Raw genomic sequence first — 22,989 nt, 5'->3', positions numbered from 1 at the left:
TTTTCTAAAATTGGAACGATACAGAGTAGATTGGTTTTCTGCTAAAATTGGAACGAAACAGTAATTCGTTTTTTCTAAAATTGGAACGATACAGAGTAGATTGGTTTTCTGCTAAAATTGGAACGATACAGTAGATTAGTTTTTTCTAAAATTGGAACGAAACAGTAGATACATTTTTTTCTAAAATTGGAACGATACAGAGTAGATTAGTTTTCTGCTAACATTGGAACAAAACAGTAGATTTGTTGTTTTCTAAAATTGGAACGATACAGAGTAGATTGTTTTTCTGCTAAAATTGGAACGAAACAGTAATTCGTTTTTTCTAAAATTGGAACGATACAGAGTAGATTAGTTTGTTTCCTAAAATTGGAACAATACAGTAATTTGTTTTTTTCAAAAATTGGAACGATACAGAGTAGATTGGTTTTCTGCTAAAATTGGAACAATACAGTAATTTGTTTTTTTCTAAAATTGGAACGATACAGGGTAGATTGGTTTTCTGCTAAAATTGGAACAAAATTATTTTTTTTCTAAAATTGGAACGATACAGAGTAGATTGGTTTTCAGCTAAAATTGGAACAATACAGTAATTTGTTTTTTTCTAAAATTGGAACGATACAGGGTAGATTGGTTTTCTGCTAAAATTGGAACAAAACAGTAATTTGGTTTTTTCTAAAATTGGAACGATACAGAGTAGATTGGTTTTCTGCTAAAATTGGAACGAAACAGTAATTTGTTTTTTTCTAAAATTGGAACGATACAGAGTAGATTGGTTTTCTGCTAAAATTGGAACGAAACAGTAATTCGTTTTTTTCTAAAATTGGAACGATACAGAGTAGATTATTTTGTTTCCTAAAATTGGAACAATACAGTAATTTGTTTTTTTCCTAAAATTGGAACGATACAGAGTAGATTGTTTTTCTGCTAAAATTGGAACGAAACAGTAATTTGTTTTTTTCTAAAATTGGAACGATACAGAGTAGATTGGTTTTCTGCTAAAATTGGAACGAAACAGTAATTAGTTTTTTCTAAAATTGGAACGATACAGAGTAGATTAGTTTGTTTCCTAAAATTGGAACAATACAGTAATTTGTTTTTTTCAAAAATTGGAACGATACAGAGTAGATTGGTTTTCTGCTAAAATTGGAACAATACAGTAATTTGTTTTTTTCTAAAATTGGAACGATACAGGGTAGATTGGTTTTCTGCTAAAATTGGAACAAAATTATTTTTTTTCTAAAATTGGAACGATACAGAGTAGATTTGTTTTCAGCTAAAATTGGAACAATACAGTAATTTGTTTTTTTCTAAAATTGGAACGATACAGGGTAGATTGGTTTTCTGCTAAAATTGGAACAAAACAGTAATTTGTTTTTTTCTAAAATTGGAACGATACAGAGTAGATTGGTTTTCTGCTAAAATTGGAACGAAACAGTAATTTGTTTTTTTCTAAAATTGGAACGATACAGAGTAGATTGGTTTTCTGCTAAAATTGGAACGAAACAGTAATTTGTTTTTTTCTAAAATTGGAACGATACAGAGTAGATTAGTTTTCTGCTAAAATTGGAACGAAACAGTAGGTTAATTTTTTTTCTAAAATTGGAACGATAGAGTAGATTAGTTTTCTGCTAAAATTGGAACGAAACAGTAGGTTAATTTTTTTTCTAAAATTGGAACGATAGAGTAGATTAGTTTTCTGCTAAAATTGGAACAAAATTATTTTCTAAAATTGGAACGATACAGAGTAGATTGGTTTTCTGCTAAAATTGGAACAAAATTATTTTTTTTCTAAAATTGGAACGATACAGAGTAGATTGGTTTTCAGCTAAAATTGGAACGAAACAGTAATTTGTTTTTTTCTAAAATTGGAACGATACAGAGTAGATTGGTTTTCTGCTAAAATTGGAACGAAACAGTAATTCGTTTTTTCTAAAATTGGAACGATACAGAGTAGATTAGTTTGTTTCCTAAAATTGGAACAATACAGTAATTTGTTTTTTTCCTAAAATTGGAACGATACAGAGTAGATTGTTTTTCTGCTAAAATTGGAACGAAACAGTAATTTGTTTTTTTCTAAAATTGGAACGATACAGAGTAGATTGGTTTTCTGCTAAAATTGGAACGAAACAGTAATTCGTTTTTTCTAAAATTTGAACGATACAGAGTAGATTAGTTTGTTTCCTAAAATTGGAACAATACAGTAATTTGTTTTTTTCAAAAATTGGAACGATACAGAGTAGATTGGTTTTCTGCTAAAATTGGAACGAAACAGTAATTTGTTTTTTTCTAAAATTGGAACGATACAGAGTAGATTGGTTTTCTGCTAAAATTGGAACGAAACAGTAATTATTTTTTTTCTAAAATTGGAACGATACAGAGTAGATTGGTTTTCTGCTAAAATTGGAACAAAACAGTAATTTGTTTTTTTCTAAAATTGGAACGATACAGAGTAGATTGGTTTTCTGCTAAAATTGGAACAAAACAGTAATTTGTTTTTTTCTAAAATTGGAACGATACAGAGTAGATTGGTTTTCTGCTAAAATTGGAACGAAACAGTAATTTGTTTTTTCTAAAATTGGAACGATACAGAGTAGATTGGTTTTCTGCTAAAATTGGAACGATACAGTAGATTAGTTTTTTCTAAAATTGGAACGAAACAGTAGATACATTTTTTTCTAAAATTGGAACGATACAGAGTAGATTAGTTTTCTGCTAACATTGGAACAAAACAGTAGATTTGTTGTTTTCTAAAATTGGAACGATACAGAATAGATTAGTTTTCTGCTAAAATTGGAACGAAACAGTAGGTTAATTTTTTTCTAAAAATTGGAACGATAGAGTAGATTAGTTTTCTGCTAAAATTGGAACAAATTTATTTTCTAAAATTGGAACGATACAGAGTAGATTGGTTTTCTGCTAAAATTGGAACAAAATTATTTTTTTTCTAAAATTGGAACGATACAGAGTAGATTGGTTTTCAGCTAAAATTGGAACGAAACAGTAATTTGTTTTTTTCTAAAATTGGAACGATACAGAGTAGATTGGTTTTCTGCTAAAATTGGAACGAAACAGTAATTCGTTTTTTCTAAAATTGGAACGATACAGAGTAGATTAGTTTGTTTCCTAAAATTGGAACAATACAGTAATTTGTTTTTTTCCTAAAATTGGAACGATACAGAGTAGATTGTTTTTCTGCTAAAATTGGAACGAAACAGTAATTTGTTTTTTTCTAAAATTGGAACGATAGAGTAGATTGGTTTTCTGCTAAAATTGGAACGAAACAGTAATTCGTTTTTTCTAAAATTTGAACGATACAGAGTAGATTAGTTTGTTTCCTAAAATTGGAACAATACAGTAATTTGTTTTTTTCAAAAATTGGAACGATACAGAGTAGATTGGTTTTCTGCTAAAATTGGAACAATACAGTAATTTGTTTTTTTTCTAAAATTGGAACGATACAGGGTAGATTGGTTTTCTGCTAAAATTGGAACAAAACAGTAATTTGTTTTTTTCTAAAATTGGAACGATACAGAGTAGATTGGTTTTCTGCTAAAATTGGAACGAAACAGTAATTTGTTTTTTTCTAAAATTGGAACGATACAGAGTAGATTGGTTTTCTGCTAAAATTGGAACGAAACAGTAATTAGTTTTTTCTAAAATTGGAACGATACAGAGTAGATTAGTTTGTTTCCTAAAATTGGAACAACACAGTAATTAGTTTTTTTCCTAAAATTGGAACGATACAGAGTAGATTGGTTTTCTGCTAAAATTGGAACGAAACAGTAATTAGTTTTTTCTAAAATTGGAACGATACAGAGTAGATTAGTTTGTTTCCTAAAATTGGAACAACACAGTAATTAGTTTTTTTCCTAAAATTGGAACGATACAGAGTAGATTGTTTTTCTGCTAAAATTGGAACGAAACAGTAATTTGTTTTTTTCTAAAATTGGAACGATACAGAGTAGATTGGTTTTCTGCTAAAATTGGAACGAAACAGTAATTCGTTTTTTCTAAAATTTGAACGATACAGAGTAGATTGGTTTGTTTCCCAAAATTGGAACGAAACAGTAATTTGTTTTTTTCTAAAATTGGAACGATACAGAGTAGATTGGTTTTCTGCTAAAATTGGAACTAAACAGTAATTCGTTTTTTCTAAAATTGGAACGATACAGAGTAGATTAGTTTGTTTCCTAAAATTGGAACAATACAGTAATTTGTTTTTTTTTTTCAAAAATTGGAACGATACAGAGTAGATTGGTTTTCTGCTAAAATTGGAACAATACAGTAATTTGTTTTTTTCTAAAATTGGAACGATACAGGGTAGATTGGTTTTCTGCTAAAATTGGAACAAAACAGTAATTTGTTTTTTTCTAAAATTGGAACGATACAGAGTAGATTGGTTTTCTGCTAAAATTGGAACGAAACAGTAATTTGTTTTTTCTAAAATTGGAACGATACAGAGTAGATTGGTTTTCTGCTAAAATTGGAACAAAACAGTAATTTGTTTTTTTCTAAAATTGGAACGAGACAGAGTAGATTGGTTTTCTGCTAAAATTGGAACAAAACAGTAATTCGTTTTTTTCTAAAATTGGAACGATACAGAGTAGATTGGTTTTCTGCTAAAATTGGAACGATACAGTAGATTAGTTTTTTCTAAAATTGGAACGAAACAGTAGATACATTTTTTTCTAAAATTGGAACGATACAGAGTAGATTAGTTTTCTGCTAACATTGGAACAAAACAGTAGATTTGTTGTTTTCTAAAATTGGAACGATACAGAGTAGATTAGTTTTCTGCTAAAATTGGAACGAAACAGTAGGTTAATGTTTTTCTAAAATTGGAACGATAGAGTAGATTAGTTTTCTGCTAAAATTGGAACAAAATTATTTTCTAAAATTGGAACGATACAGAGTAGATTGGTTTTCTGCTAAAATTGGAACAAAATTATTTTTTTCCTAAAATTGGAACGATACAGAGTAGATTGTTTTTCTGCTAAAATTGGAACGAAACAGTAATTTGTTTTTTTCTAAAATTGGAACGATACAGAGTAGATTGGTTTTCTGCTAAAATTGGAACAATACAGTAATTTGTTTTTTTCTAAAATTGGAACGATACAGGGTAGATTGGTTTTCTGCTAAAATTGGAACAAAACAGTAATTTGTTTTTTTCTAAAATTGGAACGATACAGAGTAGATTGGTTTTCTGCTAAAATTGGAACGAAACAGTAATTCGTTTTTTCTAAAATTGGAACGATACAGAGTAGATTGGTTTTCTGCTAAAATTGGAACGATACAGTAGATTAGTTTTTTCTAAAATTGGAACGAAACAGTAGATACATTTTTTTCTAAAATTGGAACGATACAGAGTAGATTAGTTTTCTGCTAACATTGGAACAAAACAGTAGATTTGTTGTTTTCTAAAATTGGAACGATACAGAGTAGATTGTTTTTCTGCTAAAATTGGAACGAAACAGTAATTCGTTTTTTCTAAAATTGGAACGATACAGAGTAGATTAGTTTGTTTCCTAAAATTGGAACAATACAGTAATTTGTTTTTTTCTAAAATTGGAACGATACAGGGTAGATTGGTTTTCTGCTAAAATTGGAACAAAACAGTAATTTGGTTTTTTCTAAAATTGGAACGATACAGAGTAGATTGGTTTTCTGCTAAAATTGGAACGAAACAGTAATTTGTTTTTTTCTAAAATTGGAACGATACAGAGTAGATTGGTTTTCTGCTAAAATTGGAACGAAACAGTAATTCGTTTTTTTCTAAAATTGGAACGATACAGAGTAGATTATTTTGTTTCCTAAAATTGGAACAATACAGTAATTTGTTTTTTTCCTAAAATTGGAACGATACAGAGTAGATTGTTTTTCTGCTAAAATTGGAACGAAACAGTAATTTGTTTTTTTCTAAAATTGGAACGATACAGAGTAGATTGGTTTTCTGCTAAAATTGGAACGAAACAGTAATTAGTTTTTTCTAAAATTGGAACGATACAGAGTAGATTAGTTTGTTTCCTAAAATTGGAACAATACAGTAATTTGTTTTTTTCAAAAATTGGAACGATACAGAGTAGATTGGTTTTCTGCTAAAATTGGAACAATACAGTAATTTGTTTTTTTCTAAAATTGGAACGATACAGGGTAGATTGGTTTTCTGCTAAAATTGGAACAAAATTATTTTTTTTCTAAAATTGGAACGATACAGAGTAGATTTGTTTTCAGCTAAAATTGGAACAATACAGTAATTTGTTTTTTTCTAAAATTGGAACGATACAGGGTAGATTGGTTTTCTGCTAAAATTGGAACAAAACAGTAATTTGGTTTTTTCTAAAATTGGAACGATACAGAGTAGATTGGTTTTCTGCTAAAATTGGAACGAAACAGTAATTTGTTTTTTTCTAAAATGGAACGATACAGAGTAGATTGGTTTTCTGCTAAAATTGGAACGAAACAGTAATTTGTTTTTTTCTAAAATTGGAACGATACAGAGTAGATTAGTTTTCTGCTAAAATTGGAACGAAACAGTAGGTTAATTTTTTTTCTAAAATTGGAACGATAGAGTAGATTAGTTTTCTGCTAAAATTGGAACAAAATTATTTTCTAAAATTGGAACGATACAGAGTAGATTGGTTTTCTGCTAAAATTGGAACAAAATTATTTTTTTTCTAAAATTGGAACGATACAGAGTAGATTGGTTTTCAGCTAAAATTGGAACGAAACAGTAATTTGTTTTTTTCTAAAATTGGAACGATACAGAGTAGATTGGTTTTCTGCTAAAATTGGAACGAAACAGTAATTCGTTTTTTCTAAAATTGGAACGATACAGAGTAGATTAGTTTGTTTCCTAAAATTGGAACAATACAGTAATTTGTTTTTTTCCTAAAATTGGAACGATACAGAGTAGATTGTTTTTCTGCTAAAATTGGAACGAAACAGTAATTTGTTTTTTTCTAAAATTGGAACGATACAGAGTAGATTGGTTTTCTGCTAAAATTGGAACGAAACAGTAATTCGTTTTTTCTAAAATTTGAACGATACAGAGTAGATTAGTTTGTTTCCTAAAATTGGAACAATACAGTAATTTGTTTTTTTCAAAAATTGGAACGATACAGAGTAGATTGGTTTTCTGCTAAAATTGGAACGAAACAGTAATTTGTTTTTTTCTAAAATTGGAACGATACAGAGTAGATTGGTTTTCTGCTAAAATTGGAACGAAACAGTAATTATTTTTTTTCTAAAATTGGAACGATACAGAGTAGATTGGTTTTCTGCTAAAATTGGAACAAAACAGTAATTTGTTTTTTTCTAAAATTGGAACGATACAGAGTAGATTGGTTTTCTGCTAAAATTGGAACAAAACAGTAATTTGTTTTTTTCTAAAATTGGAACGATACAGAGTAGATTGGTTTTCTGCTAAAATTGGAACGAAACAGTAATTTGTTTTTTCTAAAATTGGAACGATACAGAGTAGATTGGTTTTCTGCTAAAATTGGAACGATACAGTAGATTAGTTTTTTCTAAAATTGGAACGAAACAGTAGATACATTTTTTTCTAAAATTGGAACGATACAGAGTAGATTAGTTTTCTGCTAACATTGGAACAAAACAGTAGATTTGTTGTTTTCTAAAATTGGAACGATACAGAATAGATTAGTTTTCTGCTAAAATTGGAACGAAACAGTAGGTTAATTTTTTTCTAAAAATTGGAACGATAGAGTAGATTAGTTTTCTGCTAAAATTGGAACAAATTTATTTTCTAAAATTGGAACGATACAGAGTAGATTGGTTTTCTGCTAAAATTGGAACAAAATTATTTTTTTTCTAAAATTGGAACGATACAGAGTAGATTGGTTTTCAGCTAAAATTGGAACGAAACAGTAATTTGTTTTTTTCTAAAATTGGAACGATACAGAGTAGATTGGTTTTCTGCTAAAATTGGAACGAAACAGTAATTTGTTTTTTCTAAAATTGGAACGATACAGAGTAGATTATTTTGTTTCCTAAAATTGGAACAATACAGTAATTTGTTTTTTTCCTAAAATTGGAACGATACAGAGTAGATTGTTTTTCTGCTAAAATTGGAACGAAACAGTAATTTGTTTTTTTCTAAAATTGGAACGATACAGAGTAGATTGGTTTTCTGCTAAAATTGGAACGAAACAGTAATTCGTTTTTTCTAAAATTGGAACGATACAGAGTAGATTAGTTTGTTTCCTAAAATTGGAACAATACAGTAATTTGTTTTTTTCAAAAATTGGAACGATACAGAGTAGATTGGTTTTCTGCTAAAATTGGAACAATACAGTAATTTGTTTTTTTCTAAAATTGGAACGATACAGGGTAGATTGGTTTTCTGCTAAAATTGGAACAAAACAGTAATTTGGTTTTTTCTAAAATTGGAACGATACAGAGTAGATTGGTTTTCTGCTAAAATTGGAACGAAACAGTAATTTGTTTTTTTCTAAAATTGGAACGATACAGAGTAGATTGGTTTTCTGCTAAAATTGGAACGAAACAGTAATTCGTTTTTTTCTAAAATTGGAACGATACAGAGTAGATTGGTTTTCTGCTAAAATTGGAACGAAACAGTAATTCGGTTTTTCTAAAATTGGAACGATACAGAGTAGATTGGTTTTCTGCTAAAATTGGAACGATACAGTAGATTAGTTTTTTCTAAAATTGGAACGAAACAGTAGATACATTTTTTTCTAAAATTGGAACGATACAGAGTAGATTAGTTTTCTGCTAACATTGGAACAAAACAGTAGATTTGTTGTTTTCTAAAATTGGAACGATACAGAGTAGATTAGTTTTCTGCTAAAATTGGAACGAAATTATTTTCTAAAATTGGAACGATACAGAGTAGATTGGTTTTCTGCTCAAATTGGAACAAAATTATTTTTTTTCTAAAATTGGAACGATACAGAGTAGATTGGTTTTCAGCTAAAATTGGAACAATACAGTAATTTGTTTTTTTCTAAAATTGGAACGATACAGGGTAGATTGGTTTTCTGCTAAAAATGGAACAAAACAGTAATTTGGTTTTTTCTAAAATTGGAACGATACAGAGTAGATTGGTTTTCTGCTAAAATTGGAACGAAACAGTAATTTGTTTTTTTCTAAAATTGGAACGATACAGAGTAGATTGGTTTTCTGCTAAAATTGGAACGAAACAGTAATTTGTTTTTTTCTAAAATTGGAACGATACAGAGTAGATTCGTTTTCTGCTAAAATTGGAACGAAACAGTAGGTTAATTTTTTTCTAAAATTGGAACGATAGAGTAGATTAGTTTTCTGCTAAAATTGGAACAAAATTATTTTCTAAAATTGGAACGATACAGAGTAGATTGGTTTTCTGCTAAAATTGGAACAAAATGATTTTTTTTCTAAAATTGGAACGATACAGAGTAGATTGGTTTTCTGCTAAAATTGGAACGAAACAGTAATTCGTTTTTTCTAAAATTGGAACGATACAGAGTAGATTAGTTTGTTTCCTAAAATTGGAACAATACAGTAATTTGTTTTTTTCAAAAATTGGAACGATACAGAGTAGATTGGTTTTCTGCTAAAATTGGAACAATACAGTAATTTGTTTTTTTCTAAAATTGAAACGATACAGGGTAGATTGGTTTTCTGCTAAAATTGGAACAAAACAGTAATTTGTTTTTTTCTAAAATTGAACGATACAGAGTAGATTGGTTTTCTGCTAAAATTGGAACAAAACAGTAATTTGTTTTTTTCTAAAATTGGAACGATACAGAGTAGATTGGTTTTCTGCTAAAATTGGAACGAAACAGTAATTTGTTTTTTCTAAAATTGGAACGATACAGAGTAGATTGGTTTTCTGCTAAAATTGGAACAAAACAGTAATTCGTTTTTTTCTAAAATTGGAACGAGACAGAGTAGATTGGTTTTCTGCTAAAATTGGAACAAAACAGTAATTCGTTTTTTTCTAAAATTGGAACGATACAGAGTAGATTGGTTTTCTGCTAAAATTGGAATGATACAGTAGATTAGTTTTTTCTAAAATTGGAACGAAACAGTAGATACATTTTTTTCTAAAATTGGAACGATACAGAGTAGATTAGTTTTCTGCTAACATTGGAACAAAACAGTAGATTTGTTGTTTTCTAAAATTGGAACGATACAGAGTAGATTAGTTTTCTGCTAAAATTGGAACGAAACAGTAGGTTAATTTTTTTCTAAAATTGGAACGATAGAGTAGATTAGTTTTCTGCTAAAATTGGAACAAAATTATTTTCTAAAATTGGAACGATACAGAGTAGATTGGTTTTCTGCTAAAATTGGAACAAAATGATTTTTTTTCTAAAATTGGAACGATACAGAGAAGATTGGTTTTCAGCTAAAATTGGAACGAAACAGTAATTTGTTTTTTTCTAAAATTGGAACGATACAGAGTAGATTGGTTTTCTGCTAAAATTGGAACGAAACAGTAATTCGTTTTTTCTAAAATTTGAACGATACAGAGTAGATTAGTTTGTTTCCTAAAATTGGAACAATACAGTAATTTGTTTTTTTCAAAAATTGGAACGATACAGAGTTGATTGGTTTTCTGCTAAAATTGGAACAATACAGTAATTTGTTTTTTTCTAAAATTGGAACGATACAAGGTAGATTAGTTTTCTGCTAAAATTGGAACAAAATTATTTTCTAAAATTGGAACGATACAGAGTAGATTGGTTTTCTGCTAAAATTGGAACAAAATGATTTTTTTTCTAAAATTGGAACGATACAGAGAAGATTGGTTTTCAGCTAAAATTGGAACGAAACAGTAATTTGTTTTTTTCTAAAATTGGAACGATACAGAGTAGATTGGTTTTCTGCTAAAATTGGAACGAAACAGTAATTAGTTTTTTCTAAAATTGGAACGATACAGAGTAGATTAGTTTGTTTCCTAAAATTGGAACAATACAGTAATTTGTTTTTTTCCTAAAATTGGAACGATACAGAGTAGATTGTTTTTCTGCTAAAATTGGAACGAAACAGTAATTTGTTTTTTTCTAAAATTGGAACGATACAGAGTAGATTGGTTTTCTGCTAAAATTGGAACGAAACAGTAATTCGTTTTTTCTAAAATTTGAACGATACAGAGTAGATTAGTTTGTTTCCTAAAATTGGAACAATACAGTAATTTGTTTTTTTCAAAAATTGGAACGATACAGAGTTGATTGGTTTTCTGCTAAAATTGAAACAATACAGTAATTTGTTTTTTTCTAAAATTGGAACGATACAGGGTAGATTGGTTTTCTGCTAAAATTGGAACAAAACAGTAATTTGTTTTTTTCTAAAATTGGAACGATACAGAGTAGATTGGTTTTCTGCTAAAATTGGAACGAAACAGTAATTTGTTTTTTTCTAAAATTGGAACGATACAGAGTAGATTGGTTTTCTGCTAAAATTGGAACGAAACAGTAATTAGTTTTTTTCTAAAATTGGAACGATACAGAGTAGATTGGTTTTCTGCTAAAATTGGAACGAAACAGTAATTCGGTTTTTCTAAAATTGGAACGATACAGAGTAGATTAGTTTGTTTCCTAAAATTGGAACGAAACAGTAATTTGTTTTTTTCCAAAATTGGAACGATACAGAGTAGATTGGTTTTCTGCTAAAATTGGAACGAAACAGTAATTCGTTTTTTCTAAAATTGGAACGATACAGAGTAGATTAGTTTGTTTCCTAAAATTGGAACAATACAGTAATTTGTTTTTTTCAAAAATTGGAACGATACAGAGTAGATTGGTTTTCTGCTAAAATTGGAACAATACAGTAATTTGTTTTTTTCTAAAATTGAAACGATACAGGGTAGATTGGTTTTCTGCTAAAATTGGAACAAAACAGTAATTTGTTTTTTTCTAAAATTGGAACGATACAGAGTAGATTGGTTTTCTGCTAAAATTGGAACAAAACAGTAATTTGTTTTTTTCTAAAATTGGAACGATACAGAGTAGATTGGTTTTCTGCTAAAATTGGAACGAAACAGTAATTTGTTTTTTCTAAAATTGGAACGATACAGAGTAGATTGGTTTTCTGCTAAAATTGGAACAAAACAGTAATTCGTTTTTTTCTAAAATTGGAACGAGACAGAGTAGATTGGTTTTCTGCTAAAATTGGAACAAAACAGTAATTCGTTTTTTTCTAAAATTGGAATGATACAGAGTAGATTGGTTTTCTGCTAAAATTGGAACGATACAGTAGATTAGTTTTTTCTAAAATTGGAACGAAACAGTAGATACATTTTTTTCTAAAATTGGAACGATACAGAGTAGATTAGTTTTCTGCTAACATTGGAACAAAACAGTAGATTTGTTGTTTTCTAAAATTGGAACGATACAGAGTAGATTAGTTTTCTGCTAAAATTGGAACGAAACAGTAGGTTAATTTTTTTCTAAAATTGGAACGATAGAGTAGATTAGTTTTCTGCTAAAATTGGAACAAAATTATTTTCTAAAATTGGAACGATACAGAGTAGATTGGTTTTCTGCTAAAATTGGAACAAAATTATTTTTTTTCTAAAATTGGAACGATACAGAGTAGATTGGTTTTCAGCTAAAATTGGAACGAAACAGTAATTTGTTTTTTTCTAAAATTGGAACGATACAGAGTAGATTGGTTTTCTGCTAAAATTGAGGACCCCTTCTGTTCTTTGAGGTTTTGGCCCCTGGCCCCGTGCGGCCCCGCAGGGGCCGTGCGGACGCCGCCCCTGGGCATGGTGCCGAGCCCCAGGCCGCCCAGGCCTGGGAAACGCGGCCGGCGTGCCCTGGCATGGCCTCGTTTGCCCGTGGCGGGACCAAAAGCCCGATAATTGGAACGCACAGCCTCCGCGTTCCTATTTTAGTCGGTGCGTTCCTATTCCCCTCTCGACCCGCCTCCCAGAACGTGGGAGTCGCCCTTCCCAGAACGTGGGAGGCGCCTCCGACTCTATTATAATAGCATTTTTGTATATGCCCGCCCACAGTGTCCTGAGGTGACCCTGGCCCGAGGTGACCTGAGGTGACCCTGAAAGAAAAAGCAGTGCGCCGAGCGGTTTCCGTGTGTTTTACTCAAAATTGAGAACAATACACAATAGCATGTTTTTAAAAAGCATGTTGTGAGCTTGTAGATCAGCTATTTTCACTCATGCTTAAACATTTAATTTCTAATGTATGAAAGCTAGAATGAAGCGATAACTGAATGACATAGTGGAATCAGCCACATCAATTTAAGCCGTGCAGCTACAGATAACTAACCAGATTGATTACGTTAATGTTATCCATACTGATATTACCTTATTCACAATCCACGTTATCCATTGACAGCTTATTAATATAGATGACATGGTTATGAAACTATATGCATATGTATGCGGGATATGGCTCAGGAGCCACTGGAAGGTTTGACCTCTGTACTTCTCCTCCAGCCTGGATGATGCAGGCCGTGGCCTTCTTCAGCACCTCCACAGGCATCTTCACCTTCGACCCCGAGCGTGACTTCTAAATTTCAACTGGTTATAGTTTTAACTGGTTTGACCCTATACTGACTGACTTACTGACTGACTCAATCTATAGTTATTTCCTTTACCAGAGTATGCAATAAAGCATTGGAAAACATTTTTGATTAAAGGTGGCACGTCGTGAGCTGGTGATCTGCTATTTCTGCAGAGTCTATTGTAGGTTACAATGAGATAGCCTTTATCTAGCTATGCATGCTCTAAACCAGTGGTAACCAACCTTTTCAAGCCCAAGAGCCCATTTTATTCCCAATTGTAAGCCAAGATCTACCACTAAAACGTGTTAGAAAAAACACTTGTTTTTTTGCTATTTCTGACAGGCTCAATGCATGTGCACACATCCACACAATTTACAATTTACAATTTAGGCATTTAGCAGACGCTCTTAATCCAGAGCGACTTACATTAAGCAAGAACAAAAGCATGGGAATACATCACATAAAAACATTCATCATGAAACATGCGTAAGCTAAGAAAGTAACAGTGGAATATCTATATAATGAAATTTATACGTATAAACTTTACATATATACTACTATGCTATACATATGTACTATGGCGTGCTATGACTATATACAATGCAATTCTAGTGCTGTCTACATAACATGCTATGCAAGTCTGTTTCAAATGCTATCTAAGTCTACAGAAGTGCTATCTAGGGTAGAGTAAGTGCTATGGGCCATGATGGAGTCTGAAAAGGTGGGTTTTCAGACTACGGCGGAAGATTGGGAGTGATGCTGCAGTTCTGACTGCCATGGGAAGTGCATTCCACAGTTTTGGAGCCAGAAGGGAGAAGCGTTTGGGACGTGTGGAGCGTTGTCCCGGCGTTTTTAGTGAGGGTACTTCCAGCTTCCCTGCGTTAGCTGATCTGAGTGCGCGGGAGGGTTTGTAGGGTTCAATCATACTTGCAAGATATGGGGGAGCCATACCTTTGGTTGCTTTGAATGCCAGCATCAGAGTTTTGTATTCTGTGCGGGCAGCGACCGGGAGCCAGTGGAGGGAGCGGAGCAGGGGGGAGACATGTGAGAATTTTGGCTGGTTGAAGACCAAGCGAGCTGCGGCATTTTGGATCAGCTGGAGAGGCTTAAGTGCACATGCTGGTAGGCCAGTAAGGAGGGAGTTACAATAGTCAAGTTTTGACAAGACTGTTGTCTGGATTAGGAGCTGGGCTGGAGCTGGGCACACAAAGACTAAAGCTTAAATTAGAATAAATACTTATAGTAAGTTATATTATCAATGTCAAATAATATTAAGACAAATTAGAAATAATTAGTAGGCTATTAGAAATATTTTGTTTCTCATTTCAATGAATATTCACATTGGCAGATGTTCAAATGACATAGGCATAATATGACCATATATATTTGCACAGATATGGTGACATACTCTCAGGGTCAGCCCACCTTTAATGAGACTGCTGTGACTGCACTTTATCTGCAAGCGTTTTGAAATCTGGTTCATATTTAGTGATTGCCAGTCTGAGGGTGTCATTAAGATGTGAGTCAGTCATACGAGTTCTAAACTTGGATTTTATTATTTTCATTTGTGAAAAGGCCATTTCACATAAGTACATGGAACCAAAGTAGGCATGCAATCAGGGGATACTTCTCTGCTCACAAGAGACCAAAATTCCTTCTCTTTAGCTCTGACCTGCAGGTGACAGTCACTTACTAATCCAATAATCTCCATTTAAATATCTGAAGTTAATGCAAACACATCCTGCATTTTATCGGACAGCAGTTCAATGACAGTAGGCTCAGTAAAGAGGAAAGGGTTTGATACAAAAGCAGCTACTTGACTCATGTGTTGTACTTCAACAAGTTTTCATATTTCATATTTATCATATTTTTTGCTCTATGTGTGCATGTGTACAGAATTCAAACTGTAGCATTGATTATTGTCACGGACAGAAGTAATTCTTTCCCTTTGCATATGCCCTGGAGTGCACTCGCCTATTAGTTTGCATTGCAGACTGGTATATTCAGTATATTTTTCTCATTTTTATATTTTTGTTGTTGCTGCGCAGCAGTTGAGGAGAACGCAACTATGCATTCCTTTAAGCAACACAACTTCTGCAGCTGCATCCATATGTTTAGAATTTGCATCAATGATCAAATCCCAATAATAAAAAATATTATAACAACGAACAACGAAAACTGAAAGAGCAGCGGCGCTATCGGCTAGTAGTCCCAACTCTGTGTCTGCAGCCTGTCACGAGCCCCGTAATGAACTGATACGGGAGGCACGTTGTTCCGTATTTTAATGTCGGGTCGGAGAATAAATACAGTATGAATGACGGCGGGATTTATTTGACAACTCTGTCCTGCTTTCTTCACGAGAAGAGAAGAGCGCTCACAGCTGCTAATATGGTAGCAGCCCTGTGGCTGACCTGTCAGTTCTCTTTACGGCATGACGTAGTGTAGAATAGTTGATGTGAACCTGGGTCTGGGAAGCTCAGAGCTGCAGCCATTGGCTGATGATACGAGCACACGACCAATGGGACAGATCATTCAGTGTTGCTAAGATACCACCCCCCCCACCACACACGCACAGTCACACACACCCTTGGACGATGGGGTCTATTCTCAAACTCAGAGCCACAGCGCTCTGCTCAAAATTAATTTGCATGTGACGAGCGGCACTGACATTATTCCAATGGGTCTGTCTGACACTTCGCGATCGACTGGAAACGTTCCCGCGAGCTACCGGTAGATCGCGAACCCCCGGTTGGTTACCCCTGCTCTAAACTGTGCTTAATATGTTTTCAAAAGGATGAAATATAAAATAATATATCATAATCAAAGGTCTACATCATTCATCTTTATGCTCATTGGGTCTTCTTCATCCATTCATTAATAGTTTGACAGCTGTCTGCTGTACCTAGAGAGGCATTATCATGGTACATGGTACATGGCTGGACAGATTATGCCAAATATCCCATGGAATACATGTTAACAAGGCAGAGCCAACATGCTAAAATGGATTCTACATTCACTTGTTGGCACAAGGCCCTTGCGCTTGGACACGAGTTCATTATTTGAGGTCATACTCATATTCCATGAATTGTCTTAGTTCTGAAGGTTCAGTTAACACAAACACATCTATAGCAACTCAAATTGACATTATAATATGACATATGACAATAATAATATAATATGTCAGCTCTAATATGACATTAGAGCTGAACTATTGAACAGACTCTGCTAGGACTATGCTCTGTTACTGTGCATTTATGATACCTCGTGGCCATTCAGTTGCATGCATGCAGAGAAATCACAGCATCCATGAGAGGTGAGAGTGGTGTGTGAAATATGTGAATAATTATGACAGAACAGTAAGGTCGAGGGGTCATTGCCTTTGTTCTCAGAGTTACATTACTCAACTCACCTCTTCACTCTTGATTTTAGTTTTGTTCTCTGCCATGGTTAAATATGAATCTATGAATTAGTTAGTTAGTTAGTTAAACATTACAAATAAAATAAAATCAGTATTCTGAAGTTAGTCTGTCAATAATTGTATATCAATACCCTAGCTAAATTTGATTTATGGTTGTGAGCTTGTAGATCAGCTAATGTCCCAGTTCAAAGGAAGGTCAGTAAGGTTCAAAGCTCTAGGCTTCCTTATCAATCAATCCGTCCCCCAGATTGAAGGGAAGGAACCAGATCATAATAATACAACTTTATTTGTATAGCACCTTTCATGACATGAAATGCAGCTCAAAGTGCTTTACAGAACAATGGAGAATAAAAGAAAAGCAGTAATGCAATACAGTGAGGACATGAATAACAAAAAATAAAATAAAAGATCAATTAAAAGCAATGTTGTAGAAGTCATAGATCATTTTAAATCCTGGCTATGACAATACAGCGGAGAAAATAAATGGGTATATCACAGCAGGTTATTAGCAATGCAGGGAATCGCACCCCGTACAGTCCAGCAGAAGCTGGCTATAGTACTATACCATTGCTGTTTGTGTTTGCATGTGAATTGGCCCTAGACAGTACAGTATTACATGATTTTCACATCTAAAGAATTAACCTTCGATATAACATTTAACCAACCTCATATACATTTCCTATATGAAATGAGCAGATCTACAAGCTCACAACATGCTATTTAAAAACATGCTATTGTGTATTGTTCTCAATTTGAGTAAAACATTTCTAAAATAGCAAGCTGTTGCTGCTCCACGCTAATGTACACCAATTGAACATACAGTAATAAATAATGAGAAGAACCCATCCTGCAGCTAACATGTTAACATATGCTGCAATGTCCATATATATGCCAAAATGAACCAAAAAAATTCCAAATTAAAATCGATTCCTTGGTGGGACCTGGTTGAAGACAAGGTGCCTTTAAATATTTTCCAAACACCTTATATGATTTATAAAAAAGTTATGAATTTATACCTCCACTGTACCACTGACAAACAGAGCAAGATGGCCGCCGTTGCTGTCTTGAATCTGAGAGAGGGGGCGGTGCCCTGCTGTCAGCTGTCAGACAGGAGACTGACAGACAGCAGAACTGGCCAACTGGGTGCACTCCAAGCGATATTAGATGGGCCAATAGCCCTCCAGGGAACATAGAGAAATCTTAGAAAGACATTTTAGAACAACCCAGAGAAGTAGGTGATGGAGGGAGCGCAAGGATGACACGCAAATTCGTGAAGCGTTCCGTATTTTTCACCATTTTGAGCTCTTTTTTTTGCGAATCCACTTCTTTTTTTTTTTTGCTAATCCTAAATTACATCCGTGCGCAGGGAGACACATATCAGCACGTTCGTCTTATCGATAGCTATGCGTGGATGCAAGGCACTTCCATTTTCGACCTTTGTGGGAGGAGCTATCGTGCTTTAAAGGTTAACCCTAGGGTTAGCGACCGTACGACCGTGTGTGGAGAAACACATATCAAAATGTTCGTCTTGACAAGCTACATAACATACTAAAAGATGGGACCGTGTCGACCTTTGTGGGAGGAGCTATCGCGCTTTAAAGGTTAACCCTAGGGTTAGCGACCGTACGACCGTGTGTGGAGAAACACATATCAAAATGTTCGTCTTGACAAGCTACATAACATACTAAAAGATGGGACCGTGTCGACCTTTGTGGGAGGAGTTATCTGACTGTAACTGCGGCGTGCCCTACACAGTTAGCCTTAGCCGGGAGACCCATAGATGTCCACACTGAGACCTATATCTATTTGGACTAGCCAGGGTACTCCTGTGTCAGCTTCTGCTGCACATATAATAAAATTGGAACGATACAGAGAAGATTAGCATGGCCCCTGGGCCAAGGATCCGGAACAATTCTCTGTTTTACCCCTGCCCTTATTGGCCGCCCAAAAGTATGCAGGCTCCCATTGGCCCGTGAGTTCCAACCTCTCGGCCAACGGGAGATTGCCCCTGTGTTTCGATGGCGTTGCCACGTCTGCTCGTATCAAGCCTGGCTTCGTCCACTGAAAACGTTTTTATTTCGGGAACATTTTTCTGATTTTATTTGACTTGATTATGTTGTTCTTATTTGCTTGTTGTACTGTCACTGTTTTAATTATGATTGATTTTATTGTGTCACTGTACAGCACTTTGTAACATTGTTAAGAAAGGTGCTTTATAAATAAAATGTACTTACTTACTTACACAAGGCAGGTCGCTGGTTTCCGTGGCAAAACATGGCAACGACCCAGTGCGTCTCACAATGTTGTGATTTCTCTGCATGCATGCAATTAAAATGAATGACCATTAGGTGTCGTCAATGCACAGCGTCTGATCAATAGTTGAAATGTCAATTTTGATTGATTGATTGATTGAAATATTTATTAACAGTTTGCAGAATTACAGTAGGCCTACATTTCAAGCACAAACTCAATACAAAAGGTGGATCTCAATTGGCGGTGCACACACTTCAAGGTGCGATACTAAGTAGAATAGGGTGGTGACTGCACTGGCACTAACGGGGGCACTGCCCTGTGTAGGTGGCATAGTGTGGACGCAGAGTGTTGTCTTTGGATTGGGACACTGAGTTGGGCGGAGCCGAGTGGAGCTGGGCGGAGCCAAGCGGAGCTCAGATTTCTCGACTGGCAGCCATTACTCTTTTCTCCGCACTGACCTGAGTGTTTTTAAAAGGTCTATAAACTACTTTTTTAGCCCACGGAATTTACTTTCAGAGAACCGTGTTGTCTCGCTTTGGGGGCTGCCAGCAGAGAGACGTACCCGTGTTTACCTCTCCTTTGTCGGCATAGGCCGAAGCAATTTCCCCTGTTTCTCCTACGGAACGAAATTATGACCCATGCCCGTCTATTGTGGATATTTACAGCCTACATGCAATTCGTTTCCAATTGTTTTATTTCCCCAAATGTCAAGTGCAATATAAATAAAAGCTATTCTATAAAATTTCTATTATTGTTATTATTACTACGTCGAATCTGATTTAACTTGAGTCCCGAAGGATCTTCACTTCATAATGATAAATGTTTTAGAATGCAGACCATCGTCGCATCTGCTGTTTGATTTGTATTTAAACTGATTTTGCTGCTCATAAACAATATAGGATGGATTATTAGCTAGTATATATATAAACGGGTGGCTCTTTAAAGAGACGTTTTGGGAGTTTTTATAAAACCAGAGATAAGAGGGCACAATTGGTATTCACGGCTGTCATCCATACAGCACTGTTTTTGACAGCGAGAGATTAATATGAAAACTAGATCATAGTTGCTCAATTTGCGTTTCATTTGGGGTGTTTTTGTAAACCCCAAGAGGGCATAAACTGCATGGAACCTCATATATTTTCCTGTAGTCCCTTGGGGGAAGTCACAAAAAGATATTTGGAGGCTGGGGAGAAATAAAAAAATGAAATCACATCTTCACCACCCCCCCTGGTGGATAAATAAGGCTTTTCCCTTAGACAGCACAGCAGATCAACAAGCCCATAGCGCCGGCACTTGTAGATCTTCTGTATATATACTTACTGGCATAAATTCCCGCTTCTATATTCCCGCGTCAGTGACGTCAGTCTCATAGATACAGCCTAGTTGAGACTCCTAGTTGTAATCTTGCGACCAATTTATTATTTGCCACTACTATGGATTTCGAAATAGTTGTATTATATTTTATTTTATGTTTGATTTTTGAGGAGATGCAACAGCGCCGGCCTCGTCGGCGCTTCTTGTATCTCAGGCTGGGAAGGAATGAAGAACAAGTAAGTTAAATGGATATGTTGTGTATGCATGCCTATACCTTTACAGCCAGCTAACAGCTAGTTCGTTTTCATTTAGGCTAAGTGTATTGCTATAATGTCATTTAACTTTGACAATATAGGTCTACTTTTACATTTAAAACAAATAGGCCTATATAGCCTACTGTAAAGTGAGTATAAACTGTTAATTCAACTGAGAGAAATTAATTAATCAGAATGCTACTCTTAGTTAATCACATTTGCATTTACATGAATGAAAAGGTTAAACCAGGCCAACTCTCAGCTCCAAATGGATAGCCTACATTTAATCACAATATAATTTTACTGTGTAATCTAACACAAATCTTACAAATGTTGTCACTCAGTTATTTAAAACTGGTTGAGTATAAGACCGACCAACCTAATTCTTCTCATTCTTTCCCTAACTCAGCCGAGAGGCCCCAGAGGTCCATATTGCAGGGTCAACCTCCATGTCCCTGTCCTGGTCAGGTTCTTCAACGGTGTGGACACACGGCCTGATTTCCGGCTGAGCAGGGAGTCTCTGGCAGTGTTGTTGGACCTACTCGACCTCGACCGGCGCCATGGATGGGGTGCCACATTTGAGACCCTGGTGTTTCTGTACTGGCTGGCAACGGGGGCATCGTACAGGGTTGTATCGGATGCCTTTGACATTCCACGTTCCACTGTCCACCGCATTGTCCACAGGGTCACAAGGGAGGTGGTGGCCATCCGCCACAGGGTCATACACTTCCCAAGTACCCCTGAAGCCCTGGGGGAAGTGACCCGTGGGTTTGCAAGGCTGGCTAGGCACGCTGCTTTTAGTAGAGCAGCGGGCGCGATCGACGGCTGCCATGTCCGCATCACTGCACCAACTGGCCCCGACCACCAGTGCTACCAGAATAGGAAGCTGTTTGCTTCTATTATTCTGCAAGCACTGTGTGACCATCGGGGCCGTTTCCTTGACACGTACGTGGGCTGGCCTGGGTCGGTGCACGACGCCAGAGTGCTGCGCTACAGCCCACTGTACTGTCAAGGAAACTACCCTCCTCCAGACCACTTCATCCTCGCAGATGGAGGATACCCGTGCCTCCAACTCCCACTCCCTCTCATCACTCCCTACCGACGGCCAATACCTGGCGATGCCGCACAGCGGTTCAACATCCATCATGCCAGGGCACGCGGCATTATAGAGCGTGCCTTTGGCATGATGAAGACCAGGTGGCGGTCCATCTTCCTCCATGCACAGGAGGTGCATCACACCTTCGTACCCTATGTAAGTAATCACTGAACAGCCTATAGAGTTCCTACACCAGTCAACTAAATATAGGCTTAATGTGGTTAAGAAGACTTTTTCAGTAAGTGTAATTTACCCCCCTCCATATGATTTCAGGTCATAACAGCATGCTGCGTCCTGCACAACATCTGTGTGGACGCAGGTGATGTTGTGGCACCAGAGGACGAGCAGGAGGAAGATTAGGGAGAGGATGAGGGGGAGAGAGAGTTGGAGGCAGTCAGCGGGGATCTGTGGCGCGCCCAGCTGACTGCGGAGGTGTCTGGTCTGGAGGAGGGGCCCCATGATGACCACGACTATTAACAGGCAAGTCGAACAGATGTACCGTATATCTACTGATTCCCATTTACTTAAAAAGGTTTTGAATATATATAATATACAAATATTTCCGTAGGAAACATTTGTAATGTTTTATATTCTTGCCTCTTTCTAAAAAAAAAAAACCAGTGACATGGCAGCCGTCGATCCAGCCTAATCAGCCAGCCTTGCAAACCCACCTGGACAATGCGGTGGACAGTGGAACACACACCCCAGATGCCCCACTTGCTAGCAGTACAAACACCAGGGTCTCACGTGGCATCCCATCGCATCCAAGCCGGTCATCAACATCACTGCGAGAGGCTCCCTGCTCCCTGCTCAGCTCATCAGGAGGCCGTGTGTCCACATCATAGGAAAAACCTGTCCACCTGTGTGTGACTGTGTGTGTGTGTTACCTACATCCACCTGGGAAGGTGAAGCATCCCATGTCACACACTGAAGCTCGATTTATAGTCCGTGGCTGTGTTGCACTCGCCTGTGACACTTGCTGAAAATGGCAGATCTACAAGCTCACAACGGGTCACACTGCCACAGATTGTGAGCTTGCTGATCTTCTATTTTCTATTTTTTACGGATGGTGCGGCAACACGTGCGTGGCTGACACTGGCTATAGGCTGGCTGTATGAAAAACTACATCTGAATGTTTAGAATTGGAATTTCTACGTATA

The 22,989-nt window shown here is 35.4% G+C and overlaps 1 protein-coding gene across 1 annotated transcript; it reads left to right on the top strand.

The window, feature by feature from the left end:
* Positions 1–20,652: 20,652 nt before the first annotated feature.
* On the top strand, positions 20,653–22,189 carry LOC308328909 (uncharacterized protein; the record flags this gene model as incomplete). The annotated part of the gene is made up of 3 exons (XM_080783020.1): positions 20,653–20,715; positions 21,143–21,985; positions 22,103–22,189. 3 exons carry the CDS (start codon positions 20,653–20,655, stop codon positions 22,187–22,189), a joined length of 993 nt encoding a protein of 330 aa, XP_080639146.1.
* Positions 22,190–22,989: the final 800 nt, after the last annotated feature.

The sequence above is a fragment of the Protomyctophum bolini genome (assembly GCF_963924005.1).
Source record: "Protomyctophum bolini genome assembly, chromosome: 14".
NCBI classification, from domain to species: domain Eukaryota; kingdom Metazoa; phylum Chordata; class Actinopteri; order Myctophiformes; family Myctophidae; genus Protomyctophum; species Protomyctophum bolini.
Note: the sequence above shows the minus strand (reverse complement) of the source record. Positions and strands in the feature narration are given on the sequence as shown.